General features: G+C 32.7%; 1 protein-coding gene across 1 annotated transcript in view; it reads left to right on the forward strand.

The window, feature by feature from the left end:
- The first annotated feature begins 932 nt into the window (after nt 1-932).
- LOC139491888 (IgGFc-binding protein-like) overlaps nt 933-14,524 on the forward strand; it is an 82,761-nt gene continuing 69,169 nt past the window's right edge. The window contains exons 1-3 of the mRNA XM_071279806.1: nt 933-1,204; nt 1,499-1,606; nt 3,541-3,645. Of these exons, the coding sequence (XP_071135907.1) occupies nt 991-1,204; nt 1,499-1,606; nt 3,541-3,645 (427 nt within the window). The 5' untranslated portion in view covers nt 933-990. The remainder of the gene's footprint in view (nt 1,205-1,498; nt 1,607-3,540; nt 3,646-14,524) is intronic.

Consider the following 14,524-nt stretch of genomic DNA (forward strand, 5'->3'; position numbering starts at 1 on the left):
AAATACTTGTCATAGAGCTTACATTCTATCAAAACATATATAAATTGTTAATTGCGAACATATTTTGAAATAATTAAAGATGTCAATCAATAAACTTTGACAACGTATGAACATTTGCTTTGTTTGCATCAGTCTCTTTGTCTCTCATAAAAATAAGTTTATAATGGAAAAATCATAGGTGTCCCTTGTCAAATCAACATAAAAATATGTCAGTGCAGTATGGAACCCGTACTAATAAATGACATAGATAGATTGGAAATAATTGGAAATAATTCAAAGAATGGCAGCAAGGTATGTTACTAACAGATATCACACTTCAACTGTTAGTAAATAGTTATCAAAGGTACCAGGATTATAATTTAGTACGCCAGACGCGCGTTTCGTCTACATAAGACTCCTCAGTGACGCTCAAATCAAAAATATTTATAAACCCAAACAAGTACAAAGATGAAGAGCATTGGGGATCCAAAATTCCAAAAAGTTGTGCCAAATACGGCTAAGGTAAGCAACGCAAAATCATTCAGAATACCATCATGCAAGACAGCAGTTTGGAAGGAGTCGTTTTATCCTATCCTAGAATAATCACCTTGCCCAACAATAAGGTATCTGCCCCAAGTCCTGCATCTTTCAAGGCCCAGCTCCGTCAGTAAATTAAATGACAAGTTTTTATTTGTACCTGTATATAAATGTTACCCAGTTTTTGTTTTTTGTTATTAAATTTAAAATTATTTTCATGCGCGCAATCTAAAACATGTCGCAGGAAAGTCTTACTCGAAGACGAAGAACTGACAAATCTTGACACAGACAGTAACCATGACAATTAAACGAATTCAGTATGTTTACATCCAAATTGACGAATGATTGTCACGTGTTCATTTTCTTTCGTATAATACTTCCTTATATGTATTATAAATTAATAGGACCATCACAAGTAGAAGTCATTAACTAGTTTAATGTCAAGTGTAGTATAAAATTCGTAAATAAATAAAAATGGCTGAAATACAAATGCAGGTTTACGAAGAAATCAAAAGAGAAGATGATGACCATAGATACGACGACTTGAAGATGGAGGAGAAGAAAATAAAAAATGACCATGTGGTAGTTCTGTTGTGGAAAAAATGGATAAAAACTAATTGCCTTGCACTAACCATAAATATGTTGACAACTGGAATTATACTGACAGTTATCTATTTTATTGTAATAGGTAGGACAGACATAAATAGGATTTTGTTTCTCTATGGTTTTGCAGCATGGACAATAGCTTAAACACTGAATCGCTAATTTCAATCGAAATTTGTAGTCTGAACTCAAACAACATCTTCTCAAACATGACTTAAATATGTGTGTCATCTTATAACAAATAATCGAGAAAGAAACAATATTTTTTTTATGATATCTTAATTAATTTTAATATATCACCATTAATTTTACCTTTGAAAGAAAATCTAAGTTATAGTTGTCGCGGCTTGAAATTTAAAGTTTTTATTTTCTAATTTAGCTCCACTACGACAGAAATTAGCGGATATTGATATGAGATTGACAGCAATTGAAAAGCAAAATGGGACGAAACTGCGGGAGAGTGAAAACGGAGAGAGTACTAACCTAGGTAAATATGAATCAACACAATGAACAATTACATATAATGTCTTTGTTTCTTACGTCTATCTTATCGAACTCTGTTTTCATATTTAGGAGGAAAGATCGGCAAACCTCTCAAATTGATTATTCCTATTCCCACATAAAGGTGAAGTAAGAATTAAAACGTATGATTGTTCATTTGTGAGTTTTTGAGTGTCGGAATAGGTAAAAGTGTATTTTATACATACCTCCACTTATTGATTGATTGATTGTTGGTTGCTCCACTTATCTTGTCCTTTTCTCCCCGTAAATACATTTACACCATACACACTGCGTTTGTCTTTATCTCCCATGTGTGTGGGGGTCATTTCATCAATTGATCTAAAAGAATTAAAAAGATTGAATTTAGAAAAATAAAATGCTTTGCTGAGCGCAGCCTGATACGATCGCAGAGGTCAAACTCTGAACATTCGGAAATTCTAGATTTATTTGAATTTCGTAAAACATAAAACTTTTACAAATCTATATATGCAAGGCTGTAAACCAAACTGAATATGCAATATCCCCATCATTGTTTTATTTATTTCTTTAATTGTTTGTGATTGTATTTTGTAATTAACCTCTAGTTTCACATGTCAATGTGACGGAGTGTTTTTGAAATAAAACATATTGTGTTGTATTGTATTGTATGAGTGTAAGGGTTCATTGGTATCCTTTGGTGGTGAATGTTTATTGGTCTATTTATATAATTAATTAATGTATATGTGTTTTTCCCGGTTATGTCTTGTTGGTTAGATGACTTAGTCATGTATTTGAGACAGTCTTATACGTTCATAGTTTATATGCTCCAACTGGTTTTAATACAGTCTTGTATCTTGTTTAATACAGAGGGTATCACCAGCCCAGTAGTCAGCACTTCGGTGTTGACATGAATATCAATTATATGGTCATTTTTATAAATTTTCTGTTTACAAAACTTTAAATTTTTCGAAAAACTAAGGATTTTCTTACCCCAGGAGTAGATTACCTTAGCCATATTTGGCACAACTTTTAAGAATTTTTGATCCTCAATGCTCTTCAACTTTGTATTTATTTGGCTTTTTAACTATTTTGATCTGAGCGTCACTGATGAGTCTTATGTAGACGAAACGCGCGTCTGGCGTATAAAATTATAATTCTGGTACTTTTGATAACTATTTACACCACTGGGTCGATGCCACTGCTGGTGGACGTTTCGTCCCCGAGGGTATCACCAGCCCAGTAGTCAGCACTTCGGTGTTGACATGAATATCAATTATATGGTCATTTTTATAAATTTTCTGTTTACAAAACTTTGAATTTTTCGAAAAACTAAGGATTTTCTTACCCCAGGAGTAGATTACCTTAGCCATATTTGGCACAACTTTTAGGAATTTTTGATCCTCAATGCTCTTCAACTTTGTATTTATTTGGCTTTTTAACTATTTTGATCTGAGCGTCACTGATGAGTCTTATGTAGACGAAACGCGCGTCTGGCGTATAAAATTATAATTCTGGTACTTTTGATAACTATTGTACAAGGAAATGAAATTTCTGAAAAACAATAGATAAAGTATTACCTTACGTCGAAAACTGGTTTAACAAGTGTATGAAGATAAATGACTAGGCTCATTCCTTCACAAGTTCTACTTGAAGAAGACATGTTATGATCAAAGATTGATTGATTAGTTACTGAACGTCAAGTATCTTCAATAGGAGAAGAAATCAGCAATAAAAACAAAAGTATGTCCAACCATTTCTTTTGTAATTTATCTAAATGAAAATAAGTTTTTTATTCCCCTCGTTTAGAGAAAAGTAATTTATCTTTAATACGTGTTCATATCAACTTTATATCATATTTACACGTACATTCATGATATTTACACATTTGTATTTGTGCATTTTAGTTCAATACTTTAAAAAAGATGATTTAATTTATTCCAGATACTCATACAACGTGTTACAATGGTGGAATCTCTAAAAAAAATAATAATGAATGCATATGCGTCTGTACAAAGGGATTCCTCGGTAAACAATGTGAATATTCAGGTAAGATATTAAATTTATAAACAAAATTAATTCGGTGGGCCCAAAGCTCAAGTCTGGGTTTACTTTTTATTTGTGTACTAATTCTACTGGATCAGGAACGTTCAGACCACAAAAAGGATTATTGTATCCCTATATCTATATATACTCTAGTTGTCAGAATTATTTTCAACGCAGGACACATTAACACATATGAAGTCTTCAAGTACTTGAGTTTGAATACGTCGGAAGAAAAATTATTATTTAACAAGTTATGAATACGCATTTTTAACGTGGTTGTAAGACTTAAAATTGTATTGTTAAATTATTAAGAGAATTACATAAATAACTAGCGGCTTTTCGACAGGTTTAGGTATCAATTCTTGTGTTATAATAATTACCGTTAAGTAAGGAGTTATGTCGTTTATGAATAGTTTGGTTCTCTGAATTGTTAGTCCTTGTCCGTTATTCTGTCTTTCTGTCATTCCGTCACTCCGTGATTCCACAACAAACCATAATACGGAGTTTTTCTAAACGCCTACAGATCAAGTTTAAGTTTCGTTCCGCTCCGCTATTTCTTGCCGAAATTACGGGTTTTAGACTTTGATAAAATGTTGAAAATCACAGTTATACGGACTTTTTTTTTAATGCTTTCAGATATTGTGATGATTTTTGGCATGTGAGTTAACAAGAATGAGTTACAGATCAGGTTTAAGTTTCGCTCTGTTCGGCTAATTTATGCTGTAATTTAGGGCTTTGGACTTAATTTTTTTTTGAAAATCACAGTTATACGAACCTTTTTTCTAAATGCTTTCAGATATTGGGTTGATTTTTTGATATTTGGTATGTATGCTAACCATGATGAGTTACAGATCAAGTTAAAGTTTCGTTCCGCTACGCTAATTTTTACCAATATTAAAGGTTTCCAACTTTGAAAATTGTTTAAAATCTTAGTTATACGGACTTTTTTTACGCCTCTAGATTTTGAGCTGATTTTTTTAAATGTGAGACTACATGTACCTTCATGTTTGTGTCCACATGTGTAATTGAAATTGCAGATTTTTCAACTTTTTGAGACGGGGTCATATATGTCGCTTTGACACATCTATTCTTAATGTATAGTACTGTCGTTTATACACCGTGGTTAGGAGTTTAATTTGCTAGATTTAAACACGGTTTGTTTAAATACAACATGATCATGAAGGCATTAGTTGTAACATTGTAGAATAGATAATTCGGTTATCCAGGGAGTTTATATGTTGTAAACATGGCTGAAGCTATCATATATAAATTAGTAGGTTTACATATGGATTTTTCGATCATTGAGATTAAATAAAACAAATCCAAAAAGTGTAGTTAATTTGCAGTCATATAGAAGGAGGGCTACACTATTTAGGGATATAAGTTGGAGTCCCAAATTTTATTGTGAATGTCAAGATTTTTAGGTAGGTTCAAAGTATGTTATTTACATTTAAAACACTTATGTGTGATTCTTTATTAGGCAAAAAGATAATATATTCATTATGCAGAGATATATAAAAAACAGAACATAACTAGAAAAACTATATAAAAGAGGGATGAAAGATACCAGAGGGACATTCAAACTGTAAGCTCAAAGACGAAGTGATAACGCCATTGCTACAAAAGAAAAAAAAAACAAACAGACAAACAAACAAACATTAGTAAACAAAAAGAATCGAAGAAGGAATAAGACTGAGCAACACGAACCCCAACAACAATGAGGGGTGATCTCAGGATAAAAATCGGAACAATGAACAACAGCATTTTGGAAGATTGAAAACGACGTTCTGTATTGTAACGGTCTAGGTTGTTATGGGTTCGTGTTGTTTATTCTTTAGTTTTTTATATTGTGTCATGTGTACTATTGTTTGTCTGTTTGTCCTTTTTATTTTTAGCAATGGTAATGTCAGTTTATTTTTGATTTATGAGATTGACTGTCCCTCTGGTATCTTTCGTCCCTCTTGTATACCCTCTTGAGGTTTAGAACTAGGATGCAATTAGTTTGATGACGGTTCACAAAACGACAAGAGATTTCGTTTTAATTTAAAAGGTCATGTATTTCTTCTGCACAAATTGTTTACAGATAAAGGCAACAGTAGTATACAGATGTTCAAAACTCAAAAATCGATAGAAACAAAGAAATCCGGGTCACAAACCAGAAGCGAGAGAAACGCATTAAATATAAAAGGAAAATGACGATACAACATTAAAATGTAACACACACAGAAACGAACCAAGCATTAAACAAAATCTGATTAGAATACCAAATATAACTTCGAAACTGGATATAATGAATTGGGGATAGAAAAGTACCATGACACGTCTTATAATAATTTGAATTCACACTCAAATATAAGAGGAAACAAACGACACAAAGTAAACACAACGTTAAAATGTAACACACACAGAAACGAACTATAATGTAACACTTGCCATATGCCTGACGTGGTACAGGACATTTTTTAAAAGAAAACAATGGTGAGTTGAACCTGGTTTTGTAGCATGTCAAACCTCCCGCTTTAATGTCCATGTTAATACAACATTTAAATGACAACACAACATTACAGGACTACAATACAAATAAATAGGAGAACATATTTGACAAAGAAACACACGAATATGAGCTAGCAAAAGGCACCAAGTTTAAATTTTAATACGTCAGAAGTGCGTTTTCTTGCAAAAATAGGGTAAAGATGTCACATATTTTCCCAGAAATTTGGCCAAAAATAAAATTTCAATCCCCTAGAGGATATCTTTTCTGAAATTGTTTACATATATCTATCACGAATTAAAATTAAAAGCATTTGTCTCTCGTCCATTTTTGTTTTATAAAACTGCGTCAAAAAGCGTATGAAAAAAAGTGTTTTTAAATATTCGACCATACAGTGACATATAATTGTTAATTTCTATGTCATTTGGTGTCCTGTTGAGAGTTGTCTCATTGGCAATTATACCACATCTTCTTATTTTTATACTACAATTTCTGGACAGGCGGAAAATACGGACAGTCAAACAAAAATAGCCCATTAAACAAGTAAAAGATGATATTGATGTTCTTAAAAACTAACTCTGAAGGTTAAAGTATTCATCAGCTGTCTTCGAATGAATTTTGATCCTTACTTACTTTCCTATTTGACAAATCCTTTGGACCAAAATGCAGGATCTACTTTTCTTCCGAAACACCGGAGATCATCCCAGGTTTTATTGGGTTTCGTGTTGCTAAGTTTTCCGTTTTGTATGTTGTGCTATGTGTACTGCTGTTTGTCTTCTCGTCCGCTCCGTTTTTCGTTTTGGCTGTGTCGGTTTGTTTTTTACCTTTGAGTTCGATTGTTCTTTTTATATCTTTTGTCTCTCTTTTAAAACTTTATCCCTCCTTGCAAAAGTACCAACACGTACTATTCATGGAAGGGTTTAAGTACAGTTAAAAATAAATAGTGACAATAAATTTTTGAAGAAGCAAAGTTATGAGAGTTCATCAGAGCTGCACACATTTTTATAGAATCCTGTAGCAGTCATGAATACTCGTATATGGCCGAGTAGAGATTGAAAAGTGGTCGAATGTGGTCGCATATAGATCGTGTATGGTCGAGTTGGTCTGGGACGAAAAAAATAAGAGAAGTCGCTGTGATCATGAAGCGATCTTTTAAAGATCGAAATGATCGAGTAATGATCGATAAACTATTTGTATTCCGACCAAACTCGATCTCTGCACGATCCTTTCCCGATCAAATCGACCGCTACTCGACAAATTCTTGAGTGACTGGCTTCTCGATCCTTACTCGAATGTTTTTGACATGTCAAAAACTCTCGGGTAGAAAGTCAGATCGATGAAAACCAAGGTAGATCACCCCGAATATTCTTGTCGATTGAGTCAGACCAGTCTCCCGATCGCTTAATTTGTCTTGATCGAGATTGATCGAGTTGGTCTGATCGGCAATGTGAACCTATCTTTAAAGTTTTTGAACATGTTTTGTATGTTTTCGTTTTCTCGAAAATAAAAAGCACATCAATTCCGTAGGAATGAGCTGTCTTTAATTCTTGACGCCAGAAAATTGTGCAATGAGTTATTCTTCATTATTCAAGAAATAAAATACTTCATACGAACTAGTCATTGGTCACCTTATCTATGTAGCTATTTCAGAATACATAACGTAATACATGGTAATTATTATTTTTTTTTGGATATTTGGTTATACACGCAACTTATTTGCTATTTGAAACCATGCTTTTGTTATTTTGTTAGTAAAACAAAGTCAATTTGATAAACAAAGTATGGTTTTTGGCTGAGAGTCACTTGCCTGCTAGCTAGTGTATTTATACTGTCATTGTTAAACTTTGATTATTTCATTATATTATGGATTTGTGCCTACTCTCTAATTCTAATGGGTAATCGATAATCACTATACAATGACAAATGTTTAATGAAAATCATATGAATTATAAAAGTCGTGTCGCCCCAATTTCGTTGAATAAAGAATACATGTTTGATTTCCATTTATTACAAATTTACTTCTGTTAATGTCCCCATGCCAAAGACAAATCGTGTAATATAAAACTTTCCTGTCTGCACTTTCACAATGTTTAACTTTCCCAAATGGTATTGAAATGTGTATTCACACGAGATAATATGCAATCATCAATCAATCATATGAAGTGTCTAGTTTTACATTGTATATAATTTCCTTTTAGAAAATCATGCACTAAACAACACATCAAAATAAGGTAATATGTTTATCCAGGCACGATTTAAATGTGCCTGTTCGGGTTGCAGTCTCCGATAATATTTGTATCTGATGTGCTTTTGTAATATTCACGGTGATAGCTATCAAATTGAGAATGGAAATGAGGACTGTAAAAGGGATACAACAACTCGACCATAGAGCAGACAACAGCCTATATGTAGTATTATCCAATAAATGTCATATGAGTTTTACTCGTTGTCAACAGTTCTTGTTCAAATCCTTTTCGTTGTTGGATGGTACACAATGTACTTTAAACCCCAGTTATTGGAAGTATATTTGATTTATTTTATTATTAAATTCAAAAGATACTTTTAAGACTCGAGTATGAATTATGTATAACCAAAATGCTTAGTTTTCTCTGGAAGCTTTTTTTGCAAATATTTGTTACATAGTGTATTAACTTATATATTTTATACAGGTGGAAAAGATACAAGTTTCATGGTAATTTTCCAAGAAGTAGTTTCTTATTTCCCGCGGACAACTCCGAAAATTTTGGTAGCATCAGAAAATACAACACGTCTTTCAATTCGTTATTTCAACGAGAACAAAATTCAGACTATCACTATGGACAAAAGTAATACAGAATATAATCTGAGTAAAAGTGTTCTACCGTCTGATGGAATACATGTGGCTGGAGTAGAACTTCACTCAGATGAAGGAATAAATGTTTACGGATTTTTCTTCGGACCCCAAGTCTCAGAGGGATACTCACCAATGCCTACGAGATTTGCCTCTACCAAATACATTATATCAACTCTACCTGCATTTATCAGGTTTCGTAGTTATAAAAATATGATAGCACTTACACCATGTTATCAAAATACAGTTGTCAGTATAAATTTGAAATTGAAAAGTGGATCTGTAGCATATGACAACAAGCAGTATAGTAACAACGATACGATTAGAATAATGGTAAACAAGTATGACACATTTCAGTTATCAACTACATCAGACCTATCAGGAACATTGGTAACATCATCAAAACCAGTAATTGTTGTTAGCGGTAATCAGTGTAATATTGCAGTACCAGACAATATTCGAGCGGGTAGTTGTAATCCATTTATAGAATCAGTTATACCTACTGATCAACTAGATGATATGTTCATAACTCCTTATATATCGACACGTTTGAACAACACTGTACGTATACAGGTAATAAACAGTACGAATTTAACCATTAAAACTGGTAACAAGACAATATCAAAAACCATTAACGCAAGAGATTTCTTCGATTTTTATTACAACACGATCTCTTTTATTTCATCATCTGATGACATACTTGTCACGTCATATCCGCATGGGTTAAGTAGAGGAAAAGGAGATCCTTTTATGATGACGATTCTGGGTGTAAATCAATATCTTTATGAATATGATTTCGTAGTACCATACTGGTTTGACAGCTTCATAAGCATAACGGTGCAGAGCGATGCTATTAATGGATTTTTGCTGGATGGAAATTCTTTCAATAATCGAAGTAGTGTTTTTAACATTTCTGAAGGGATGAATAATGTAAGCACTTTCAGTCTGCCTATATCGGCAGGGTATCATCACATAGAACATAAAAAGAAAGTTCGATTTGGTTTATGGGTTTACGGTAACAAATATATTGACGGATACGGTTACCCTGCTGGAATGGCTTATAAAGCTTACAATTAAGTAAACTTTATTAGTGGCATATACAAAATTGTGTTGTTGAGTTATAATTAAATATATAGAATGATTACATTTTTTCTCCACTTATAATTGTCACTAAATGATTTTTTTTGTTCATGATTTAACATCTTCTTTTTTCTCTATAATCACATTTTTAGCACAGAACATTATGTTAAAAATACACAACGGACCTATTTTGCAAGATCATTAACACACATATGGTATTCATTACTGCCCAATTATATAAATCAAAATCATTTTTTTTTCCATTATTGTATCTGGCAAAATACGTATTACTATATATTTGTTAAGTATTTAGTAATAAATAAGAATCATATAACAAAAAAACGTTATGTCATCTCCAATATCCAATAACTTTCCATCTCAAAAGATTTTTTTGGTATTTTTTATAGCTCAGACCATCGCCAAGCTCCCAGCAAGTGAACATAGTAAAGAAAAACCACACACTTTTGCCTTACTTCATGCATAAACGTACATGACGCAAAAAACAACCATTAAACTACCCAACAATCTGCAATAATGACACAAAAAGTGTTTGTGTTATGTCCATGGTATTCAGTTGATAAAATTTTAACCGAAAAGCATTTATAAATAAAAAATCACAAGAATTAAACTCTTCTGATTTTTCATTTATATATTTATATATATATTCAACTAAATTCAATTTAGTTGAATCTATCGAGAAACATTTGAGGTATTTTGTTAGGTAATAGCACATGTTCTAGGATTTGCAAACTAACCTAGCTTTTTCCTCGTTGGAGTTAATTCTCATAAAGAAAAGAGGGACGAAAGATACTAGAAGGACAGTCAAACTCATAAATCGAAAATAAACTGACAACGCCATGTCAAAAAATGAAAAGGACAAACAGACAAACAATAGCACACACCACACAACACAGAAACCGAAAGAATAAACAACACGAACCCCAGCATAAACCAGGGGTGAACTCAGGTGCTCCGGAAGGGTAAGCATATCCTGCTCCAAATGTGGCACCCGTCGTGTTGCTTATGAGATAACAAATCCGGTAAATAGTCTATTTCGGTAGGTCACATTTTATGAAAGGGAAGGGGATTGTAATTACGACGTAAGGAACATATCCGATATCATTTGTGAATATAAAAAAGAAGATGTGGTATGATAGCCAATGAGACAACTGTCCACAAGAGACCAAAATGACACATACATTAACAACTATAGGTCACCGTACGGCCTTCAACAATGAGCAAAGCCCATACCGCATAGTCAGCTATAAAAGACCCCGATATGACAATGTAAAACAATTCAAACGAGAAAACTAACGTCCTTATTTCTATAAAAAATGAACGAAAAACCAAATATGTAACACATAAACAAACGGCAACCACTGAATTACAGGCTCCTGACTTGGGACAGGCACATACATGAATAATGTGGCGGGGTTAAACATGTTAGCGGGATCCCAACCCTCCCCTAACCTGGGACAGTGGTATAACAGTACAACATAAAAACGAACAATAAAAACCAGTTGAAAAAGGCTTAACTCAACAGATGGACAAAAATACAAGTAGACGTGGCCGGGTACTTATACATCCCGACAACAAAAAGACAGTAGGAACAGATCTGAGAGTACTCGAAGTTATCTGACAGCTAGTTCAAAGCCACTAACAAGTAATAAAAAAATCATGCATCTAAGACTAAATTATCAATCCGTACACATCCCTTTCCAATAGATTTAGTGTAAAGACGTCATAAACAGTCAGAGAAAAACATGTATTCCATAACGGTCAACCAACTCGTGATGGCGTCCGTAAAATTTACGAAGAGATGATTTCAACTTCACCAAAAAGATCATGGGTTCCTTGGATAAATATTTATGGAATTTGAAATCCTTTGAGCAATATTTTTGTGCTACTGTCTCAATTTCACGGATTTTGCTATACTTTTTGGACCTTTTGGATTATAGCTCTTCATCTTTTGAATACGATTTGGATTTCAAATATTTTGGCCACGAGCATCACTGAAGAGACATGTATTGTCGAAATGCTCATCTGGTGCAAGAAAATTGGTACCGTTAATTTAATTAACTTGGCCGCATACCCCATATATGCTCCAAACTACAATGGTAGGACTCCCAGCCTCTTCGGTAGGAGTCTGTGTTCAAAATACGTACATATCGGGTTCGTAATAAATCGTGGAGTCCGTTATTTATAACCCAATATTTTACAAATATTATGTTACAAAAATGAGCTTGACAAAACAATCGAGACGTCTTTTGGCTATGTGTTGATAAAAATAAACACAATAATTGAAATTATTATTTTTTATAGCCCGTCGTTTGTTTTATATTTCAAAACTGTGTATGACCATAGCTTTGTGGGAATAAAAGCGGTTGAAAAGGTTTATGAGTGGGTTTTCCTGGCTGTTTATTCTTCTGATATAGTTTTTTTTTCTCGCATTCAATCTAACATTAATTGAAATATTAGTATTGTAGAGACAGAATGATTTTCCGAGAAAAAATGTGTTTTTCATTTGTCGAGGACCCCCGATTACAAGTGAGAGTAAGACACCCATATGATCAGAACTTTGACCTAGTGTCATTAACCGCAAGCGATAACCAATACTGTATGGTTTTCTGTTTTTGTGTTTATGTTCGATATGTTTCCAAACTAAGTTGTGTTCCTCAATATTTTGTGAGTGTTACATGTCTTTCAATGTATGTGTTTTTAATCTACTGATATGATTTATACAGCAGAAACACTTTTTTTTTTATGTTATTCACAATTGGGAGTAAAACAATTTTTCAATCATGGTAATGGTAGACTATTTATTAGCTTCAGGATATTAGGGCTTGTAATATATGATAAAAACATAACCTGTTTATTGTTGAGAAATACTCTGGACGAATAAGAGCTTGGCATATTAAAAATACATAACCTATCCATTGTTATAGACAGTTTCGGACGATTTAAAGATTATCATATTGTAAAGACACAAACTATATATCTGTTGTAAAAAACGGTTTTACACGATTATGAGTTTGACATATTGTAAAGACAAATCTGCCTATTCTTGAAGACTGTTTAACACTATTATGAGGTTGACATATTGTAAAGACAAATCTACCTATTCTTGAAGACTGTTTAACAAGATTATGAGGTTGACATATTGTAAAGACAAATCTACCTATTCTTGTAGACTGTTTAACACGATTATGAGTTTGACATATTGTAAAGACAAATCTGTCTATTCTTGTAGACTGTTTAACACGATTATAAGGTTGACATATTGTAAAGACAAATCTGTCTATTCTTGAAGACTGTTTAACACGATTATAAGGTTGACATATTGTAAAGACAAATCTGTCTATTCTTGAAGACTGTTTAATACGATTATGAGTTTGACATATTGTAAAGACACATCTGCCTATTCTTATAGACTGTTTAACACGATTATGAGTTTGACATATTGTAAAGATAAATCTACCTATTCTTGTAGACTGTTTAACACGATTATGAGTTTGACATATTGTAAAGACAAATCTGTCTATTCTTGAAGACTGTTTAACACGATTATGAGTTTGACATATTGTAAAGACAAATCTGTCTATTCTTGAAGACTGTTTAACACGATTATAAGGTTCACATATATTGGAAAGACAAATCTGCCTATTCTTGAAGACTGTTTAACACGATTATGAGGTTGACATATTGTAAAGATAAATCTGCCTATTCTTGAAGACTGTTTAACACGATTATGAGTTTGACATATTGTAAAGACAAATCTGCCTATTCTTGAAGACTGGTTAACACGATTATGAGTTTGACATATTGTAAAGAAAAATCTGTCTATTCTTGAAGACTGTTTAACACGATTATGAGTTTGACATATTGTAAAGACAAATCTGTCTATTCTTGAAGACTGTTTAACACGATTATGAGGTTGACATATTGTAAAGACAAATCTGTCTATTCTTGTAGACTGTTTAACACGATTATAAGGTTGACATATTGTAAAGACAAATCTGCCTATTCTTGTAGACTGTTTAACAAGATTATAAGGTTGACATATTTTAAAGACAAATCTGCATATTCTTGTAGACTGTTTAACACGATTATGAGTTTGACATTTTGTAAAGAAAAATCTACCTATTCTTGTAGACTGTTTAACACGATTATGAGGTTGACATATTGTAAAGACAAATCTGCCTATTCTTGAAGACTGTTTAACACGATTATAAGGTTGACATATTGTAAAGACAAATCTACCTTTTCTTGTAGACTGTTTAACATGATTATGAGTTTGACATATTGTAAAGACAAATCTGCCTATTCTTGAAGACTGTTTAACACGATTATGAGTTTGACATATTGTAAAGACAAATCTGTCTATTCTTGAAGACTGTTTAACACGATAATGAGGTTGACATATTGTAAAGACAAATCTGTCTATTTTTGAAGACTGTTTAACACGATTATGAGTTTGACAT

Source organism: Mytilus edulis, chromosome 10, assembly GCF_963676685.1.
Source record: "Mytilus edulis chromosome 10, xbMytEdul2.2, whole genome shotgun sequence".
NCBI lineage: Eukaryota > Metazoa > Mollusca > Bivalvia > Mytilida > Mytilidae > Mytilus > Mytilus edulis.